Raw genomic sequence first — 21,680 nt, 5'->3', positions numbered from 1 at the left:
CTGTTTCCTCAGTGGTACCACAGCAGATATCAACACTGAAAAGGCAAAATTCTCTTCATTCATCTGCATTTCAGGTCTCAGTTGTATACTCTGCTCTATTTCTACGTGCAGAACTCCCGTTGAGGTCAATGAGAGCTCTGAACATGGAATGAGTATAGACTATGCAACAGAGAGCTGCACTGTGAATCAATGAGTGATCTTTACTGGCCTGTGTACGGGGATTGGTGTTATTGCTACCCAGCCCCGTGATATGCAATTTGAACAGCTCAGTTATATTTTTTGACATAATTGCCAGAATCTTGTCTGTGGAAAGCTTCTCCTGAGAGAGTGTTCCACAGCTTAATACATTTTACTGTGAGAATATTTTTCCTGAGTTTTCATTTTTTTTAAATTTCATACCCTTATCCTCTGTCACTGACCAAATAATTTTCTCTCTTTGGTGTTTAAGCTTTTCAAGTATTTATGTGTGCTTGTAGGCACCCCACCATACCCACTGAAAAATAGCATTAAAATACAGGTGAATGGCCCTTTATGACAACAACTTGAAAATATTCCCAGAAACTTTTTAGAATCTGGAGTTACAGTAATTATGCCTCAAAACTTTCTGAACCTCTGTATGCAGACATGGAAGTAGATGCTTTGTGTGACTACAGTGAGCAAGATTTGACCTTTAAAGCATAATTGACGATGAGCAATCCTCTATTAACGGGGAGATGCACCAGGTAACCTAGTAGGTCTTTTCTATCTCTAGTGAATCCATGATTGTAGTCACAGCGTATGCCAATATCCCTCCTCCCTTTATTTTTATACCAACAGTGTTAATATATCATATCAGTGATAGGCCTGTAAATTATTTCCGTTGAGCTATAACTCCTAGTAATTCTTTTTGTGCTGATTGATGCTAAATTAAGTTGGAATTACATATTATGTCCATGTGACTACTAAATGAGGTCGTCATAATCGATGTTGTCACACTGAATATCAAAAGTAGTAATGAGGGTTTGTGTCTCCATTCCCAAGTGTTGCTGAAATGCCTTGCTGGATTTTGCATTATTTCACTAAATTGAAAGATTAGTTAAAAACCATCATTCACCCGGTGCTTATTTCAGTCTCTACTGCCTTCATTTATTAAGCTTGCCTTAATGGATTTTGTGTCAAGTTGTTGTACACTGGCTGTAAAAGTTAATTATAATAACAAAGCCATTTTACATAGTCTGACAAAATGACCTCAGCTTTGTGGCTGCATCAGAAGGACTTGGCAAAGGAATTACGTTATTGTGCAAGGATTAGAAAGGTTAGGGAATCTCTGCAGGACTGTTTGTCTGCTGGAATACTACTTTGGAATAGGACTGGTTTGGTGATCATCATCTGATGAGTATTCCCTACGAAATGAATTGAGGGGCTCAATCCAGTTCTTTTTGTACATATATATAGCACCTTCTAACCAGTTCACTGACATTGATGGATTAAGCCTGACAGCACCCCTATGAGGTACAACAGATAAATATTATTCTTCCCATTTTGCAAATGGATGAACTGAGACCCCAGAGGTAAGGGCCATATTCTCCGCTATGCAGGAAAAATACACACAGGCGACAGGAAACAACATGAGTGGAAAATTTGTCTGGCAAGTGAGGTGTTTCTGTTCCCTGTAAAATTGGCTAGGGGATCCTAAATTCCTAGATCTCAGGAGATGCTGGTGGGGAGGGCTCAGGTCACCATCCAGCACCCTCTGCACTGCTGCTCAGCTCACAGCTTCATAGAATCAGAGAAATGTAGGACTGGCAGGAACCTTGGTAGGTCATCTAATCCAGTCCCCTAAGTGTTATTAGACCATGCTTGATAGGTGTTTGTCTAACCTGTTCTTAAAAACCTCCAATGGTGGAGCTCCCGCTGCCTCCCTTGGCAGCACGTATCCTTCATTAACCGTGCTGTTAATGCCTGATCCATGTAATTTCCCTCTCCAAATCCCCACCATATGTGTGCTACAAACTATAAGCTTATATAGATTTCTTTTTTTTGCAGGACATCAGTCTTCTGACTGCTAGACTTTCAGGAATAACCTAATCATCTTAAAATTAACACAGTGGTGATAGAAATATAACACCTCCAGATATAGGCAGCCACAGAAAAGAGGTGCTAATGACATCCCATAAATTTTGGTGGTTGTTCTTTAAAGAGATAATAATCACCTCTTTCAGATTAAATAGGATGGGTAGATCAGAAGGTCTGTTTTGTGGGAAATCTAATTTACTTAGTGAATTATGCTATAATTTGACTGAACCTTTGTGTTCACTTTTCTTCACCATATAATTAGTCATTATAGAGAATCAAAATTATTGTTGTCTCTTTAAGAACAAAGGCCTCAGAAACTGATAATTATTCCACAGATCAACATTTTTTTTCTTTCTCCTTCCCATGCAGTCTACAATATTGCCCGTTAGAAATGTTCAGACTAAGAGCTAAAGTCTGGGGGAGGGGAAGATCAGCTCCACCCTAGCGGCAGTGCCTGGAGATTGTGGGTACGTCTTTATAGCAATCACAGAATCAGCAGGTCTTGCATCCTCTCTGTCGTTCATGCACTAGAGGACAACACCACACACTCATATGCAAAGAAGTAAGTTATGTGGGACTGAGGGGAGCTTGTTACAAATTTTAAAGGGGTAACAAGAGCTATCTCTCAACATGCTCCCGCATAGCATCTGTAAAGGCACCCTGGGTCTGGTTCTCATTGGCATTAAAGCCCACTTTCACTGCTTTGGCAGTGAAAAGTGGCCTTGAAGAGAGCATATATTTAATTCACTGTCATTTTAAAACTTCTTTACACTGGAGGAGTGGTGTAAAGGAACCTTAGGGTAAATGAAAGTCAGGCCCTAAGCCTAAGGGCATGTCTACATTGCAATCACAGGATGTGATTGCAGCTTGTGTAGACGTACTTGAGCTAGCTTTAATCTAGCTAATTCAAGTACAGTAACACCTCGCTTAACGAATGTTGTAGTTATGTTCCTGAAAAATGTGACTTTAAGCAAAACAATGTTAAGCGAATACAATTTCCCCATAAGAATTAATGTAAATAGGGGGGGTTAGGATCCAGGGAAATTTTTTTCACCAGACAAAAAGACTATATTATATACAGAGAGAGAGAGAGAGAGAGAGTATAAGTTTTAAACAAACAATTTAAATACTGGTACACAGTGATAATGATTGTGAAGCTTGGTTGAAGTGGTGAAGTCAGAGGGTGGAATATTTCCCAGGGAATGCCTTACTGCTAAATGATGAACAAGAGTTAACACATCGTTATTAATGTAAGCCTCACAGTTTACAAGGCAGTATGAATAGAGGGAGGGGAGACAGCATGGCAGACAGAGACACACACCCTGTGTGTAAGAGAGAGACACACATTGCTCCTTTAAGTATGCTGACCACACTCCAAGTACACTGCCTTTTTAAGTTGATCAGCAAGCTGAGACATCAGCTGCTGCCAGGAAGCTCCCTCTGTCCTGAGCCCTGTCGTGTGTGTCTCCTGCTCTATGGAAGATGGGGTTAGCGGCGTGCAGGAGTGGGAGACCCTGACAGTAGCTCCCCTTTCCCTCTCCCCGCACACAGCAAGCAGGAGGCTCCCAGGAGCAGCTCCAAGGCAGAGAGCAGGAGCAGCACATGGCAGTTGGGGGGAGGGACAGCTGACCTGCCAGCAATTGATAGCTACTTGGCAGCTGCTGCACAGGGAACTTTGAGGAGCAGGGAGCTGATGGGGGGCTGCTGGTCCACCCTGGTTCCAAGCCTCCACCAGCTAGCTCCAACGGGCTGCTCTTCCTGCAAGCAGTGGACAAAGCAGGCAGCTGCCAAACGACAATGTTATAAGGGAGCATTGCACAACTTTAAATAAACATATTCTCTAATTGATCTGCAATGTAACAACAAAACAACATTAACCAGGATGACTTTAAGTGAGGAGTTACTGTACCAGAACAGTGATGCTGTAGCAGTGTGCACTTCAGAGTGGGATGCAAGCTTGCCTGAAACCCTGGTAGTTACTTGTGGGGCTACCCTGTAGTGAAGTGCACATTGCCACAGCTTCTCTGCTGCAGAACCTGAGCTAGGTTAGAGCTAACTTAGGTATGTCTACACAAGATGCAGTCCCCTCCTCCCCCCATGATTGCAATGCAGACATGCCATGAGGCTTAGGGCCTGACTCTCATTTATCCTAAGGTCCCTTTGCACCATTTAGCACTTTTTGTGGGCCAAATCACAACCAAGCCTAAATCTCTCTTCGTTCCCTATAACTATACCTGCAGTTGTTGATTTTTTTTCTTCTTTTTTAATTTTCTGATTTCCTATGGTGAATCCTGTTCTTGGAATACAAATGGTGCTGTTCAACTAATCTGAACTGATGTTGAGCCATTTCTATGCCAATATGTGACAACCCCTTTGGGGGTTTGGTTTCAGTCTGCGTGAGTTTCACACACCTAAACCAATAGATCCTGTCCACAGGGCTGGAGCCCACAACATCCCCTCTGGTTCATTTGGAGTTTGTATAAATGGAGAGAGAGAAAAAATGTTCTTTTTCCTTCTGATCCAGAGAGCAGTTATAATCAGAAGGCAAACTAGATTCCACAGAAGTAAAGATGTAAAGATATAACCCACAGCCATCAGCTTAGACCCTGAGGTACAGAGATGTTTTTGTTTCAGGAGAAGTCTAAGTGTCAGGATAGTTATGAGAATCATGCATTTGTTTTTTTGTCCATCCTCAACCGCAGATCTAAAGAGCTTGAATAAAGAAGACAGCTTTGTTTTAAGGTTTCTTACAATAAGAATTACTCTTAGATGATGATGATAACCAAAATATTGTAAATCCTTGCCCAGTATGATTCGATTCCTGTTGCCAATTGCATGACAGCAGTATTGAGGTCTGGACAGAAGCTGGATGTGGAAGAGTATTGTGAGTTCATTAGTATCCTCTGCTAGGTGTTTCCTTCTTCCTGTGCTATCTTCTTGTATTGGAATGTTGAAAAAGGTGCTAGCTTAATATCATGTGGAGCATCTTCCATCCTTATATGTCCCAAAGCACTTTACTTCACTCACCGACAAAATGCAGGCACCTGTACAGTGAAACAGTGTGGGTATTTAACAGCACAGAGCAACATTACACAAGTTTTTAGTCCAAAAAGTGAAAAATATTGTATGCAATTGAAATTGCAGGAGGATTTTAGATGAACTAAATACACAAGATCCAGTATTATAATTTCACTATGACACTAAGGCCAGTATCACTAGACTTTGAAAAAATATGATGAGATCTCTAATTTCTTATCAGACCCTAGTTTAATTTCACATCCAACAAACGCTACCTATAAAACCATAGAAGTACTGATCATTCTGGATTTAGTAATAATTCAGAGACAAAAATGCCAACTACCAAATCATAGGTACCATTATCTTGAGAATTCTTGATTTTTCCCAGGATCAGGATTCCCATTAAAGTATGAATGACCAAAACCAGTTCTGCTTATCTTGCAAGAACAGCTAATATCACAACCAGATATGGTATGAATACAGAAATAGTGTGGATGGCTCATAGCTGCTTTTACTTCTGCTCTAAGCTTCCCAAGGTCCTCTACGGGTCTTGAGAAACAAAGAATAGCCAGAACACACTTCAGCCACACTCTTTCTTTGTCTCTGGGCCTGCCCTGACACAGCCCCTGTGCTAAGGGCTGGGAACAGGACTGGTATAACACCCTTACACCATCTTTTAATAGCCAAGGAGTTCCCTTGTATAGGGGATATTATCAGGGAGCCATTTTCACCATCTTTGAGGAATCTTTATGCCAGCAGAGAGCTGTAAAAGGTGTGATGTCATGCTCAGGACACCCAGAAATGTGAGCCACTGTGTTACCCTGTGCCTTAGCAAGAGCAAGGGCTTTGCTGCTCCTAAACTGTATCGGTTCCCTGACACACCAACTTGTCTGCTCTGCCAGCAAGCTCTTCGGGACTCTGCCAATCTAAACCTTTCCTTGTAGGAAACAACCAGTGAATCCCAGTTCCTGAGTTCCCCACAGACATCTCCCTGCATTGTCCAGTCCCTCTCATGGGATGCTCAGAGAAATTACTAAGTTCACTGCCTCCAAAGAGACAGAGCACAGATTAGCCTCTAAGGTTTGCTGGAGACTCACACTTCATACCCAGCACTCAGATGGTTTTGTAATAAAACCAGAACAGGTTTATTAACAAGAAATAGTATCAGAGGGGTAGCCGTGTTAGTCTGGATCTGTAAAAGCAGCAAAGAGTTCTGTGGCACCTTATAAACTAACAGACGTATTGGAGCATGAGCTTTCGTGAGTGAATACCCACTTCGTCGGATGCATGTCATCCGATGAAGTGGGTATTCACCCATGAAAGCTCATGCTCCAATACATCTGTTAGTCTATAAGGTGCCACAGGACTCTTTGCTGCTTTAACAAGAAATAAGTGATACTAAGTAAAGAAAAAAGAGACAGGTATGGTTACAAACAGTAAAATAAAACATGCCTTCTAGTGACTAAAACTTAATTTTAGCTAGTTATGATCTTTGCCTAAGCAGTTTTCTTACTTACTGCTAGTTCACATCATCCGTAGCTTGCCAGATTGGGGATCCAACTTTCACAGGCTCAGAGAGTGGTTTACCCTGTGTCCCGTCGGTGATGGATAACTAAAAGGCCTTTTTCTCCCATTGTATTATTCAAAGTGCATTGTCTGTGCCTCAAGAGCCAGGGCGGCTTCATGGGGTGCAGATTCTGTCCCCTGGTGTGATTGTTAAACAGTTTTCTCTCCTGCTTGTTTAGCTTCGGGGCTCTGTTTACCATATATGTAAATGTACTTTCATTGTCCACTGTCAGGAATTCTGCAAGCTGGTCAGAGAAGTAAATACATATTACTTTTTCTAGGACAGGCTAGATTTATTCATTGTCTCCCAAGCACATGTGAAGAACATAGTTTCAGCACACATCTATACTTTGTACACAACTGGTCCTTACATCACACAATAATTTTTGGGACCAGTGTGTCCCCAGTTTACATAGGATACCTCAGAGGACCCCTCTGAGATACATATTATGACAACAATGCATTGGGACAATGGTTGTGTCAGGCCTGAGTTACAGGATGGAGGACCCTCTTCCATTTGGCACTGAGGGGCTCCCAGGATCACAAAGGGGCTTACCTGTAAGTGAGAATCAGGCCCAAAGTTTGACTGACTCAGTGGTAAAAGAAGGTATTTGACAGGTGAGGAATTAAATGAGGGAGATTTAGAAGCACACCATTAAAAGATTATGAAGTTTGTAAAATATGGTAAAGTGTGTAAGAGCATAAGACAAGTTAGCTCTCTTGTCATCGCATATTAAAAGCTTTGTCCCCTGTTGACCTTACAGAAAGCAGTGAGGACTTGGAGCTTTGCTGTGCACATTTGTGATTGGGGCTATAAGGTTTCCTCTGAGAAGGCAATGAAGCTAGCTATGATTTTCAAGTTCAGATTTTCTGAGGACAGTTCATGCTGTTTTGTACATGCTGGGTCTCTGTTGACAAGCACTGTGTGTTTATGAAGTCTGAAAAGCTGTCTATTTTTGTTATTGTTAAATTTTTAATGTAAGATTCCCTTGTCTCGTTACCTTTTCGCAGGGTTCTAGTCACCCTTCAGTAATTTTCATTACATTACACCAACTGCAGCCTTACTGAGTGTAACATTTCCCTACAGTTTCCTCGAATATTCTAGGCGTGAGCTGGGGAAATTTGTCATTCTGACCACAAATCTCCTGTAACGGGAGCATCTGATTCAACCTCCCATGAGAACTGCCCTTTTTCTTCTTTGATGACAAATCTCTATCATTGGAGATTTTTAAGAGAAGATTAGACAAACACTTGTCAGGGATGGTCTAGTCCTGCACCGAGTGCAGGGAACTGGACTAGATGATCCCTCAAGGTCCCTTCCAGTCCTCTGATTCTATGATTCTATGAAGGAATGACCCTAACTTCTGTTTGCTCAGCTTAGTTAGCGCATCTTGATATCTAAAGGCAATTTTGGTGCTGTTTCCTTTATGGATCATCATTAAAATGCTAATACAATTCATTCAGGAATCCAATCTCCTTTCTTTTATTGTTCTTGCTGCTGTTCTTTTGTTGTTATTGCTAAAGAATAATGCTTGTGAAGGAGCAAATAAAGATTGATTTTTCTTTAGCTTTATCTGAACCTGAAGTGCTGAGACAAGCAAAACATGTTTCCATTACTTAACTAAGAAAACAATGGCATATTAATCATAAAGGCAGCTGGACCAAGGTGTCTTTTTCATAAAGTGGTAGATTTCTCATGAAGGACATTTTAATGGGCTGCTGCCAGTGAAGTTGCTAAAGAACTGGTAATCCCAGAGGGCCATACAAAATTGGAGCTAGCAGAAGGTGTCAGTTAGGGTATGAGAAGTAGCCCAGTGTCAAGAGACTCGAGAAAAGGAGATTGAAAAAAGTTGAAATGCATTTCTTAATTATTTGCTTCTTGACACTGATTGTTTTAAATCAACGTTTCTATTTTTAACCTGCTTGAACTGGTTATGAGATCAGAGAAATGTTTCTGCCATTAATGTTTATCATGTTTACATTGTGATTTCATTCCCCCTTTGATCATGCTTAAATATACTTCTGACATGTTCTTTTGATGTTTGTTTTCTTTTTAAAACACATTTTGACATTGATTGCTTGAGTTTTGAACATAAGGAATCCTTGTAAACTGTTTAAACCCAAAGTGTTACTTAAATCCTTTTCATTAACGGTGTTTTATGGGCCTGGAATGTGGAAACAAATATGATCCACAGGGTGTTGTGACTGCTTATATTATTAGAAGAACCATGTGTTTCTTAATAGTTGTAGATGCATTTTGGCATCACATAGACTCCAGTATTTGTACATGGTGATCTGAGGTGGTCATATCCATCGATAATAGCTTGCAGAGTACTATCATGGGTTCTACTCCTTTTGGCTCCTGCTTCCACTTCCCATTCAACGGAAGTTCTTTTAGCTCATTCCAGCACAGCCTCTCTTCTATATGTCATCAACTTCCTTATGTGTCTATGCTGAACATATGAAGTATGTCAGTGCTGCCTGAATTATCTTAAACTCTTCCTTTGGAACTCTTGATAATAAGATAAGTTACTGAACTAGCTAAAATTTTCAAGGTGATGCTATATCCCTGGTCTCAACAGCTGAACAGATATGCTGGGGGACGTACTTCCTTTTGCTGCACGAGTACACTAGTAGGAAAACAGGGTGTATGAAGTGCCTGACTTTTAGGCATCATCGCCACTCCTTCCCCAAAAGAAGAGAAAGACAGAATTGCAACCCAGGGTTGCAGAGAGTGCTAAGTTGATTGACAGGTGACTATCTGGCTGGATCACCATGGCCCCGAAGGACTGGATTTAGGCAAACTCAGGCCCCCAACAGTTCTTGGGCAATAGGTTCCAGACAACAGGCAAGACATTCATCACAACCTAGGGTAAGACTATTGCAAAGTTGCTGAAACTCTTCAGATCAGGTAAAGTGTGCATGGCTGCTACTGGTATCACATAACCCCGTACAACATGCCACAAGTTGGGCGCTCACCGACTGAACTGGGAATCACGCCACTGAGTGGTGGAAAGGATATGCCAGATACCCATTGGAAGGAAAAATAATATCCACAAAGGAGTAATTCCAGGTGGCACTGCTGCCCTGCTCTTGGTTCAGCAAAGACTAGGGAAGACAACCTTGAACTAAACCCACTGTGGAGAAAGCATCAGGTGGTTGGCATTGCAATTCAGCTCTGCCTTCCAGCATCTCCTGCAACTGCGCTGGCTTCTAAACATCTTGATTTTCTGAGTCTTTGGGCCTGGATAATACCACAAAGAGGGGGGCTGTGATCCTAAGCTCAACCTCTGCCTCCTTATTTTTTTCTGCATAGGTGTATACACCAAAGATTTGGGTTTGATGGTCTCCCTCTTCAAACTTGCTTGTTGGAATATGAGGACAACATGCACTGGTATGTCAAACAGCCTTGAGGAGGTCAATTACTGTAGGAAGACTGCCATCATCGACAGAGAGACGGAGAGGTTTAACATTGACATAGCCTCTCTCTCTCTGAGACTGGACTAAATTACAGATTTAGTTCAGATGCAATGTTGCTTCTTTTGGCATAGAGAAAGCAAACAAGACAGTTGTGAGGACAGAGTGGGTTTTGCAGTGAAAAATTCATTCACATCTCTAGTTGAATGTCCCATTGCAACATTAGAATGTATCGTATTAGTAAGAATATCTACCACAGGTGGATTTACCAACATCATTAGTACGTATGTGCCAACACTTTTCTTCACCTTTGTAGAGAAGGACTTGTTCTATCAGAAATTCCACTGTGTCATCAGCAAGCTACCACCAGGCAAGAAACTCTATCTATTGAGAGACTTTAATGCTAAAGTCAGCTCACATCATGAGATATGGCTGCTTATCACTGGTCACCATGGAGTGGGAAAAATTAACAACAATGGTCAAAGACTTCTTGAGCTCTTCACCCACCAGCAACTGTGTATTACTAACACATGCATTACCAGAAAGTCTCCTGGAGACACCCCTGATCTGGATACTAGCACCAACTAGATTTAATTGTCACCTGTAGAAAACACCTAAAGCAGAGGTCAGCAACCTTTCAGAAGTGCTGTGCCGAGTCTTCATTTATTCACCCTAATTTAAGGTTTCGCGTGCCAGCAATGCATTTTAACATTTTTAGAAGGTCTCTTTCTAGAAGTCTATAATTTATAACTAAAGTATTGCTGTATGTAAAGTAAATAAGGTTTTTAAAATGTTTAAGAAGTTTCATTAAAAATTAAATTAAAATGCAGATCCCCCCTAGATTGGTGCAGTGTGAGTGCCACTGAAAATCAGCTCACATGTTGCCTACCCCTGACCTAAAGTTTTCTCTCTATACTTGCAATTTTCACAGTGGAGACTGTGATATAGACTATGCACTTGTATGCTGTAAAATCAGGCTTTCATTAAGGAAATTTCATCATACCAAACAAAACTGTTGCCCACACATTAACATCAATAGCACAAAAGACCAAGGAAGGTGTTTCCAATTTAGTACTTATCTTAGGGAAGCGATTGTACCTACCCTGAATGCTGATGCAGCATAGAAGACATTCAGAATATCCATATAGCTGAAACATTTGCTTTTAGTGAACACACTATAACAACTGGTTTGCAGCATACCCTGAAGAAATAGTTCCACTTATTGAAACAAAATGCACCGCAGATTTCCATCACAGAATTCACCACTCTTCTGAGACATATGCTAACCTCAAAGTGGCCAAGGGTGGCCAACTATACTGGCTTGATCTGTGCTAAAGATACAAATGTCCTTTGAGAATGGAGATCTAAGAGGTCTGATTAATGCAATTAAGAAAGCAACAGGTCCTTCATCTAAGAAGACTATCCCACTCAACTATCATAATGGAGACATCATCATTGACAGAAGCAAGCAATGATTGGAACACTATCACAAACTCTATTCATGTGAATCCACTGTTTCTGAAATAGTGCTAATTGTGACCTTGGGGCTCTAGACCATCAAAGAGCTTGGTATAGAATCATCTATAAAGACAAACTACTTTCTAGCACCAGAAAAGGCTGCAGAAAGAGATGGAATTCCAGCTGAAGTGCTGAAAAAAGGAGGGCAGGTAGTGCTTAAATATCTGCACTATGTCTTGCTTGCCTGGAGAGAAGGGGAGTACCACAAAATATGAAGGATGCCAACTTCATAATACTGTACAAAAACAAGGAAGATTGGAGTGATTTTAACTACAGAGGAATCCCTCTCATGAGTGTTACATGGGTCATTTTTTAAAAGACTGCAACTTCTTGCTGAATGTGCATATCCAGAGAGCCAGTGTGGTTTCTGTGCTAGTAGATCTACCATCAACATGATTTTTGCACAAAAGCAACTGCAAAAAAAGTCTCAAGAATAAGGATAACCTCTAAACATGGCCTTCATAGATCTTACAAAAGCTTTTGACCTGGTTAACAGAAAGGATTTTTTTCAATTGCTAGAGAGAACTGGTTGCCTCTCAATCATCCTCAGTCTGTTTCAATCCTTCCATAATGGCATGAAGGTTATAGTTCAATATGGTGGTGATCAATCTGACAGCTTTGAAATTCACAGTGATGTTGGACAAGGATGTGTTTTGGCACCAACACTCTTCAGTTTATTTTTCTCTTTGCTGCACCATCATGTTTTCTCATCTAGCACCAAGTGTGGACATCTCCATGCAAGATCAGTTGGAAAACTCTTCAACCTTGCATGTCTTCAAGCAAAAAGCAAAGTCACACATCTGCTTATATGAGAAGTGCTATTAGTTGATGACACTGTGCTCATCACACGCAGTGTATACAGTTAGTTAGCATATAAACTGAGGAGGATCCTTAGTAAATAAAGTAGTGATCTTAATAAACCAGATCCTCAGTTGGTGAAAATCAGCATAGCACAATCTGGCTCGTTACCTCCCTAAGTATGTGGTGACGTGTTAAAATGACACTTTAATATATGATACAAGAACAGCTTATAATTTGACGTAGGGATAGGACTCTTTGAATAGTTAAATATAGTTCACACTGAATTATCCCAGCAGGATGTAAAATGTCATAGGAAGACCAACAGCTTGGTAGTTCTGTTTGATTTACCTCCTTTTCCCTGGTCGAAGAGGCCAATGGAAATACTTGAATGAAAAATGCAATATTGGGCCAGATCTTCCTCTGATGTAAACTGGCACAGCCTCATTGAAGTCAGTAAAGCTATGCTGATTTACACCCCCTGAGTATATGTCCTAATTTCTTTGCCCATTGTTTGTTTTATCAATCTCTCTTGAGGCTTTATATATCTACTGTATCACTGTCTAGATATAGTCATATGTGTGGAAGGGGAATTTGTACTCTGAATAATGATGTCAATAGAGCTGGTCAGAAAATAGTATTTTTCGTTAAACTTTTCTTTAAAAATGAAAAAATCATTTTAAAAATCATTCCCACCTAAATGGATTTTGAAAATGGTTTTCAAAACATTGTTTTGTTTTTGTTTTTAGTAGTTGAAAAACAATGGAAATTTTCAAACAAAATGGCCATTTTTCATCCAAAAATGTTTTATAGAATGATTTTTAACCTGTTCTTGAGTGTTCTGTCTATAGTTCCTATTACTCCAGAAGCTTAGGGCCTCCGAATATTTAGTGTATTTATCTTCACAGCACCCTTATATTTTATACACAGGGGACTAAGACACAGAGGGGTTAAATGACTTGATTAAGGTCACAGAGGACGTATATGGCAGTTCAGGAATTTAAACACAGCTGTCCCAATTCTCAGCCAAACACCCTAGCTACTGGACAAACCATCTTCTTCCTCTGTTTTAGATTTCCTGTGCAGTTTTCATTTCTGCTGTATAGAAAGTCAAAATAAACAAGGAAATAAGAAGTAGGCAAGACTGAATGTGAAAGAAACGCTAAACAATCCATGCATGGAATTAGGAAACTATGCTGTAATGTTACACTATAGTTAAAAGAGCAATTTCATATGTATTATATTACTTCATATGCTTTCCTGAATCACTACAGAGTATGAATAGCAGCACTGCTATATACTGGATAAATAAACTATAGATGTGTGCTGGTGTGCAGTGTTGGGACTGTGTGTGTGTGTGTTGTCCTAGTACTAGATTGAAAGAGCAGAAACAAGTTGTGATAGGGATTTCCATTGAGTGGGAGCACCAGGAAGAAAAGTGGAAAATTTGCTTATTTGATGAAAGGATTAGTTCATGTGTGCGAGTCGGCGTGGAAGAATCCTTTCATGTAAATTTTACTTGCTGTGTAGTAACATGTTCATTGGCATTTTCTTCTCAGATCCCAGGTTTGTTAGTGCCCACCTAATACCAGAGAGTGATAACCCAGAAGATGACAAAATCTATTTCTTCTTCCGTGAAAATGCAATTGATGGAGAGCACTCTGGAAAAGCCACCCATGCCAGAATAGGGCAGATCTGTAAGGTAATATGGTGACTTAATTTTATGAGAATGAATACACTCAGATAAAGCTATAAAAGTGATATTAGCAACTACTCTTTCTTGGCTGTACATTAGTCTATGGTAACACTGGCAATGTAGTGATGCCAAGGTCTTCCAGAATGACCAATAGTCAAGAGAAAACGTCAAAGAGGTACAATATTCTGTTCTGTTCTGTTTGGAGTAGCACCCCAAATTTACAATGCATCATCCAAAAATTATCGGAATCTCCTGAATTTTAAAAAGTGGCAGAGAGAAATAGAGTCTTGTGCAAGAAACATGGTACTTCCTGTTTCCAGGTGGACCAGATGTTCTGTAGACATTTTCTTTCTTTGGTTATTTTTGACATCTAAGGTTCCCATTCCAGGTAAAACTTCTAAAGGCAAAGGCATATGAAAATAAAAATAATTGGTTAGGCTAAGTTTTATAAATGAACAGTGTCTAGGGTCTCAACCGGGTTCATCCATCCCAACAAATATCCAAATATTTTCCTGAGAGACCTTGAGAAAATATCTATGAGTTAAGTGATCACCATGAACATTGATAGCTTTGGTAAATGTAATGTTTAGAGTAGAATTTCACGTTATTCCTGCAGGCAGGACTCCAAGTCACCATCTCTGAAAAACGAGATAGCAGCTTGGAAAGTTATAGCCCCACCCTTATGGAGAAGTTGATCTGCTCCCACTCTCAGCCCTGCTATTAAACAACTGATTCCACCCCCCCACACACACACAACACTTTTTATACTTTGATCTTGTACAACTTTTGGAGCTACTTTGTTGATATCAGTGAAGAATAATGAGCTGTTTAAATTTTATTGAGTCTTGGCAACATGTAAGCTTGCACAGAAGCAAAACACTGTCAATCTGCTCAATTGCTTGCATGCTTTTCTTTCTTTCTTCCTTTCTTTCTTTCTTTCTTTCTTCCTTATTTAATCTATTTCAAGCTTTTCGAGGAATAAGTTCTTCTGAAAATGATATTAAATTCATGGTAATGACCATGACAAATTTAAATTGATTCAGTATTGGTATATTTGAAAAATGAGGGGGATTTTATAATTTCCTAAACAATAAAAAGGGCAATATGTAAAACTGTGGATTATGATGTTACATTTAATACACTGTTCTGTCAGTTTTTTCATATCAATTCCCATTTCAAACAGGAATATGATCATGTATTAACATACACTATTTCTCCTGTTAGAATGACTTTGGTGGACACAGAAGCCTTGTTAATAAATGGACAACTTTCCTTAAAGCACGCCTGATTTGTTCTGTGCCAGGGCCCAATGGCATTGATACTCATTTTGATGAACTACGTAAGTAGCCACAATGAATTTGAATGGAGAATCATGTTCTGGTATTTTCATTACTGAAATGACCATGTGTTTTCTTTTTTTCCTTTTTTGTTGTTTTTGTTACAGAGGATGTGTTTCTAATGAACTCAAAAGACCCCAAAAATCCAATAGTCTATGGAGTGTTTACAACTTCCAGGTACAGAATATATCATCTTACTTGTATGGAAACTTGTGTAGCTGGTTGCTTTAAAGAGTTCTTTTTGCTAAAATGTTCTTAAAAAACACAGCGTTTTCTTAACCTTTGAACTGCACGAAGGCAGTGTAAGTGAGAAGTATGAATTAAATTTCTTTTCTTTTGAGCAATGTACATCATTGCCCTGACGCAAGGTTGAAGTCAGTTTCTCAGCCTCTTCCTGCTGAAAAATTGGCTTTAAAGATGGAGGGTGAAATGTCAAATCCCTTGCCAGATAAAGCTGGTAAAGTAATGCAGGAAAAATTAAAAAAATAATAATAAATAAATATCAGCAAAACTTAGAATTTTGGAAAACTTCTGGACAATCAATAAGCTTTTTAAGAAAAAACAGCGAACATTTTTTCCACCACTCTTCAACTGAGTCCAGTACATCCTTGGAGTAAATCCATTGGCTTCATAGGCTCATAGATTCTAAAGCTAGAATGGATCACTGTGGTCATCTAATCTGATCTCATGCATAACTCAGTCCGTAGAACTTCCCTCAAATGGGCTTACACCAAGGATGGAATTGTATCTAGGCTTTTGTCTCATGAAGGACTGCATTTGCCTCTGAGGGAAAAGCCACCTATGACCATGAAGGGAGGCATATGTTTTTAAATGTAAGTTTCTAGGCATCACAAGAATGAGGCTCCTGTGGCATCTACTATCCTTGTAGAAACCCCAAGGAAATGCACAGCGGTGCAGTTTCAGTGTGTGTTGTCAAAAGGGGGAAATGAGGGAGAGAGAGAGAGGGCAAAACTAAAACAGATATGCTGACTATTAGCAAGGGTATATTAAGTGATTAGTTAGCTACAGGATGAGTAATTGGTTACAGACCCTTTTGCATGAAGGTCACCATTATGAAAAACACGTGAGACCTCTTTATTTCATATTTATACCAATAAATTGCATTTGCCGAGTCACAGCTATTACAAATAGATTTCCACCCCTGCCTTATTTATGAAGCAGTTCAGTTTCAAAATCAGGGATGGAAAACTGAAAAACACTTATTATCTATTAAGAGCCAGATTCAACCATCCTAAGTATTACTCATATAGAATAGTACCTACTCTAAGAAAAGTCCCACTGAAATTGGATCTGGAGTAAATAAACAATATGTTTTAAGTAGTAGCCAGCAGCCATTCTGTTTAGAAAAACATCTGAGAGATTTGTGTCAGTTAAACTGAACTTTCTAAGGATCGTGTTTGGGTTTGCTGAGACAGCAGTTTAGAGTTTGGAAAATCAATGCATGTAATTAATTAAAGAGCCTTTAATCCCACCATTCTCCTGTGTTTAAATTGACAAATAATTTACAGAAACTGACTTATTTTTCTCCCTCTGCCTCATTTTTAGCAACATCTTCAAGGGGTCAGCAGTGTGTATGTACAGCATGACAGATGTAAGGAGGGTGTTCCTTGGTCCATATGCTCACAGAGATGGTCCCAACTATCAATGGGTGCCTTACCAAGGACGTGTACCATATCCACGGCCAGGAACTGTAAGTGCACTGGGAAATCTGATACTGATTTCACTCATTACATTGTACTTGAACTTATAACACAAAAGAAGCTGAGTGAGTGGGAAAGACAGGCTAATGTAAGAGCAAACTAGCTGTTGCTGCAAATTCAGAATTCGCTGCCTTGATTTGCAATGTGCAGCTGGCTTGTCAGTGAGCCTAATCCTGTAAACCTCAGTCAGGCAAAAAACATGTTGACTTCAGGAGAAGTTTGACTGGAGCAGGGATGCAGGATTTTGCTGAATATTTGTAAAATAGTTAAGGAATAATGCAGCTTTTCTTTCATAATTTGCATCACTTTAGAACTTCAAGGTAACAATTTCCACAATGGACGGGGAAGCCAGTGGAATAATTTCTAATTCCAAAAGGCATTTTTTAACTGTCATTCTACTTTTTTGTCTCTTTCTAATGTCTCAGTCACTGTGGTGTCTATGAAACTACTATTTATGACTTCCCATCCACCTCAGTTATTGTCAGAGCCCAGAAATGATGCTGAGTTTTGCCTATACATCTGCCTTTTTTCCAGTAGAATGTATTAGAGGAAAAGGTTTGGGTTGTACATATCAGGATAGATTTTCAGCTGGTATAAATCGGGTTAGTTCCATTGAGACTCCTGTGTACACTAGGCTGAGGATCTAGCCTATTCAGATATATCTATGCCTCAAATAAACTATAAAGATCCAAGTAAATGCGCAGTAAAAAGACAAGAATAGCACATGAGCATTATTCATATGTGGGCATTTCTACGATTCTATTGTCATATAAATTGTCCTTTAATTGTTAGTAACCTTTAAACTATCTTTTCTATCTTGTTCTCAAAACTGGCTTCCATGATAAATGTGTGAAACAATGGTTAAATGATATAAATGTCTGGCCTAACAAAAACTGCTTCCTATGTTAAATAAAGAATGATTTCTCAGCAAAGGGATTGTATAATTCTCCTCATTCAGTGGATGTGATTCCTAAGAAATAACCAGATTTCTTCACAGAAAAGTCCCAAGCACTGCAGTGTTTAGGGGAATATTGTTCCTGAGATGGTGATGAAAGCAATTAAAAAAAATCCCAGGATGGAATCATAGATTATTTTAACAGAATGCATAGTTTTACTCTAGAGTTGGGTGGAAAACAGTTTTCACACGTTATGAAATTTTTCAGAATTTTGAAAATCTTTCCTATTATGAATTGGAATGAAAAGTCAAAAGATCAAAAAAAATCATAAACCAAAAGTCCAGAAGAAAGAATTGTTCGATTCTACTCCCTTTTGGAAAGTTTGAATCAACAGATGATATCCAGCTGAATCAGTATGAGATAGGTTGCAAAATGTCATTTTCCCTATATGCCTGCTTGATAAGTTGGGAGAGAAAAGGGTTAGTCTTGTATTTCACCAAGTAACCCTGGTAGTTCCTAGGTGAAAATCCTCATCCTCATATAGAATCAAATGAATTTGTTGTCTAACTCCTCTCATGGCAACTCCATCCTCCATCCTGTAGGCTTTTTAATATGTTATTCTGAATTTAATACATTTCTTTTGAACTCCTATTTGGTCTTAGGATTGATTAGCTTCTTTTTGACAGGAATGAATATAGCAATATTAAAAATCAGAAACCACTGGATGTTTTCACGATGAAAATAAATTATGCTGAAAAATGACACTTTTTCATAATAGTCCTGTTGTAATAGCGGTGAGTAGGGGACCTGCACAACAGCCCTGTAATCCTAGTGAAGCTGTCAAAATCTTTCTCTGTTTTAGGTACTTATGTGGCCCCAAATACATTATGTCTGAGTGCCTTGCAATCTTTAATGTATCAATCTTCACAACACCCTGTGAGACAGAAAAGTGCTATTATACCTGTTTTACAGATGGGGAACTAAAGTAAAGAGAAGCTAAGCAGCTTGCCAAAGGTTACAAAGGAAGTCTTTAGTAAAGCAGTGACTTGAACTAAGATCTCCCAGTGCCTAGGCCAGTGCTTTAACCACAGGTATACCCCATAGGAAAATGGAGCTTAAATGTTACATAGGTCTTGTGCTGTCCTTCCACTCAGGGGTGAATTTCAACCTTTGAGCTAGAGTTTCACTAACGCATGACTAAATACAGACTCCCCAACAAAATCAAAGATTTTGTTCTCATATTTTCCATATCCACAGTTTTGAAATTTACCTATATGAAAACATTACAGAGCATATCTTTAGTTCTTTACACTGAAAAGTAAAGGTTCCTTCTAATTGATTCATATCTTACCCTTAAATATTTGAACTACAAAATCCCAGTGTTCTTGCTGTCTTTGGCTTGCATTCAGCAAGACTCTGAACATTTTCAACTCCCAGTGAAGTCAAAGGGAATTGAGATGTTCAGTACATCTAGATTGGGCTCTCTAGATAGATAGCTCCAGGATGAGACCTAGAATATTTTCTTCACTGATGAAGAATCTCTTGACTAGGTGTAGTGAAGTATGGCCACCCCCAACCGGCAAATCACAAAGACATGCACTAGGGTGACCAGACAGCAAGTCTGAAAAATTGAGACAGGAGGTGGGATGTAATATGTACCTATATAAGACAAAGCCCTGAATATCTGGACTGTCCCTATAAAATTGGGACATCTAGTCACCCTAACATGCACTTAACTTTAAGCATCCGAGTAGTCCCATTGTGGACTACTCAGGCGCTTGCTTAAATGTTTTGTTGGGCTGCACTGTTGGATCAGGACCGCCCAAGTCAGCAGGAGTCTTACCATTAACCTCTAAGGAGTATCAGGCCCTGTCTTTGTTATGTGTACTGCCATTATGAAGTCGGAAGTCTCTGCAAAAAAATCCAACATAAATACATAAAAGTGACAACTTTTCCACTAAGGAAGCAGTTGCTTGGGGCGGCCAATGCAAAGGGGCGGTATTCTGTTCACTATTGATTGAGCTGCTGCCGAAGCGCCGCCGATTGCTTTTTTTTCTTTTCCCCCGCTGCTTGGGGTGGCAGAAAACTTTGAACTGGCCCTGCCACTGGCTACAATATTTTTGAGTAATTTCAGATCAGAATGTATTTCTCTAAATCCACACCCTTAAAAAAACTATTTTAAAAAATATCAATAGGCCTGGGCCAATAATTAATTCAACAAGTTTCACTTCCTTTTCTGAATGTGAATTATTTGCATTTTTTGTGACTCAGATTTATTCACTCAGTAATTTCTGTAAATAATTGCTGGTCTGTAATCTATTAGGGGAGACTTCATTGTAAGAATTCAGTATTTGAAATTCAGGCTGCACTGAGTGTACACAGAGGTTGCATGGTATCCAGTGTTCTCTATTCTGTATTGTAACTCTTAGGGCTAGGTTTTGATTTTAGACAGAGCTCTGAACATGAGGTGGGGCAGAAGCAGCCCCACATCAGGAGTAGCTTGGGGGATGCAGGGTAAAGCAAACATGTCTCTGGAAAGCATAATTCTGCCATCTCTTCCCCCTTGTTCATGAGGGTTAGAGATTTACTGAGGGTATAGAGCAGCAACAAATTGGTATACTTTCTTGCTGTGCTGGCTCAGCTGCACTGGCCAGTGAGCAGGTAATATGGATTCATGGCTCCATCCATTTCCTACCCATGTACACTGGGGAAGGAATGAGAAAGAATGTATCCTCATGTATTCTTGCATGGCCAAACACTAAGTCCAGCTAACCCACATAGAGGTGTAAAGGGGAGATTCTTACTTCCTTTTACTGCTCTGTGCAACTATGGAGTACAAGTCATAACCTAACCCTTGGAATTAGATTTCTCTAACAAATGCTCATGATTACAAATCTAAAATTGGCTTTCTGTAAATATTATGCCTAACATGTGTTGTCTGATGAACATTGCTACCAGTAAACTGCTTTGCTAAAATATTGGTAGAAAATAAATAAAAACAAGATTGAAGTACAGCTGAAATATAAAAATTGAAATGAATATACATGGATCTTATTTTATTTTTGCAGTATTTGCCCAGCTGCAATTAACAATACTTAGTACTTATATAATGATTTTCCTGTTCAAAGCACTTTACATACATTATCTAATTAAGCGTTGATTAATGTAAGTAATCAGTATCACACTCTAGTTGGAATATTAATCCAAGCATAAAGAAAACTTTGGAACTGCACTGCAGAAACTCAAAATTTCAGATTAACTCCAGCAACGTTAAAGATCATAAAAGGGTTAGTATTAGTAGTATATTGTATTTTTCTAATTGGAAGTAAAAGAACATATGGATATGAAATAATAATAATTAAGACTAGACTGTAGAGATGATAAGAATAGGTGACTAACTTGCTATATTTACAGTTATTGTTTATTTGGCCAATTGGGGTTTAATCAGTAATTATTTCTTTCTCTAATATATAATGAAAGAGAATACTGGAATTTGCTTCCTTGAAAACATGCAAAAAAGTGAAAACCTATCTCTCACACCCCCTATGTTCCCACTGTATTGAAGTGTCCCTCCGCTGCAAATAACAACTGGTCTTTTTGGCCAGATTGATTTCTTTATGTCATTTCTGATGAATTATTAATAATCTGGATCAAGGTG

At 39.2% G+C, this 21,680-nt stretch overlaps 1 protein-coding gene across 1 annotated transcript in view; it reads left to right on the top strand.

Moving 5' to 3' along the window:
* SEMA3A (semaphorin 3A) overlaps nt 1-21,680 on the top strand; it is a 209,291-nt gene that overhangs the window by 147,693 nt on the left and 39,918 nt on the right. Inside the window, exons 7-10 of the mRNA XM_032801540.2 lie at nt 13,932-14,074; nt 15,293-15,407; nt 15,513-15,582; nt 16,972-17,116. Coding sequence (XP_032657431.1) covers nt 13,932-14,074; nt 15,293-15,407; nt 15,513-15,582; nt 16,972-17,116 — 473 coding nt within the window. The remainder of the gene's footprint in view (nt 1-13,931; nt 14,075-15,292; nt 15,408-15,512; nt 15,583-16,971; nt 17,117-21,680) is intronic.

Source organism: Chelonoidis abingdonii, chromosome 1, assembly GCF_003597395.2.
Source record: "Chelonoidis abingdonii isolate Lonesome George chromosome 1, CheloAbing_2.0, whole genome shotgun sequence".
Classification (NCBI taxonomy): Eukaryota; Metazoa; Chordata; order Testudines; family Testudinidae; genus Chelonoidis; species Chelonoidis abingdonii.
The sequence above is the reverse complement of the archived record's forward strand: the minus strand, read 5'-3'. Positions and strand labels throughout refer to the sequence as shown.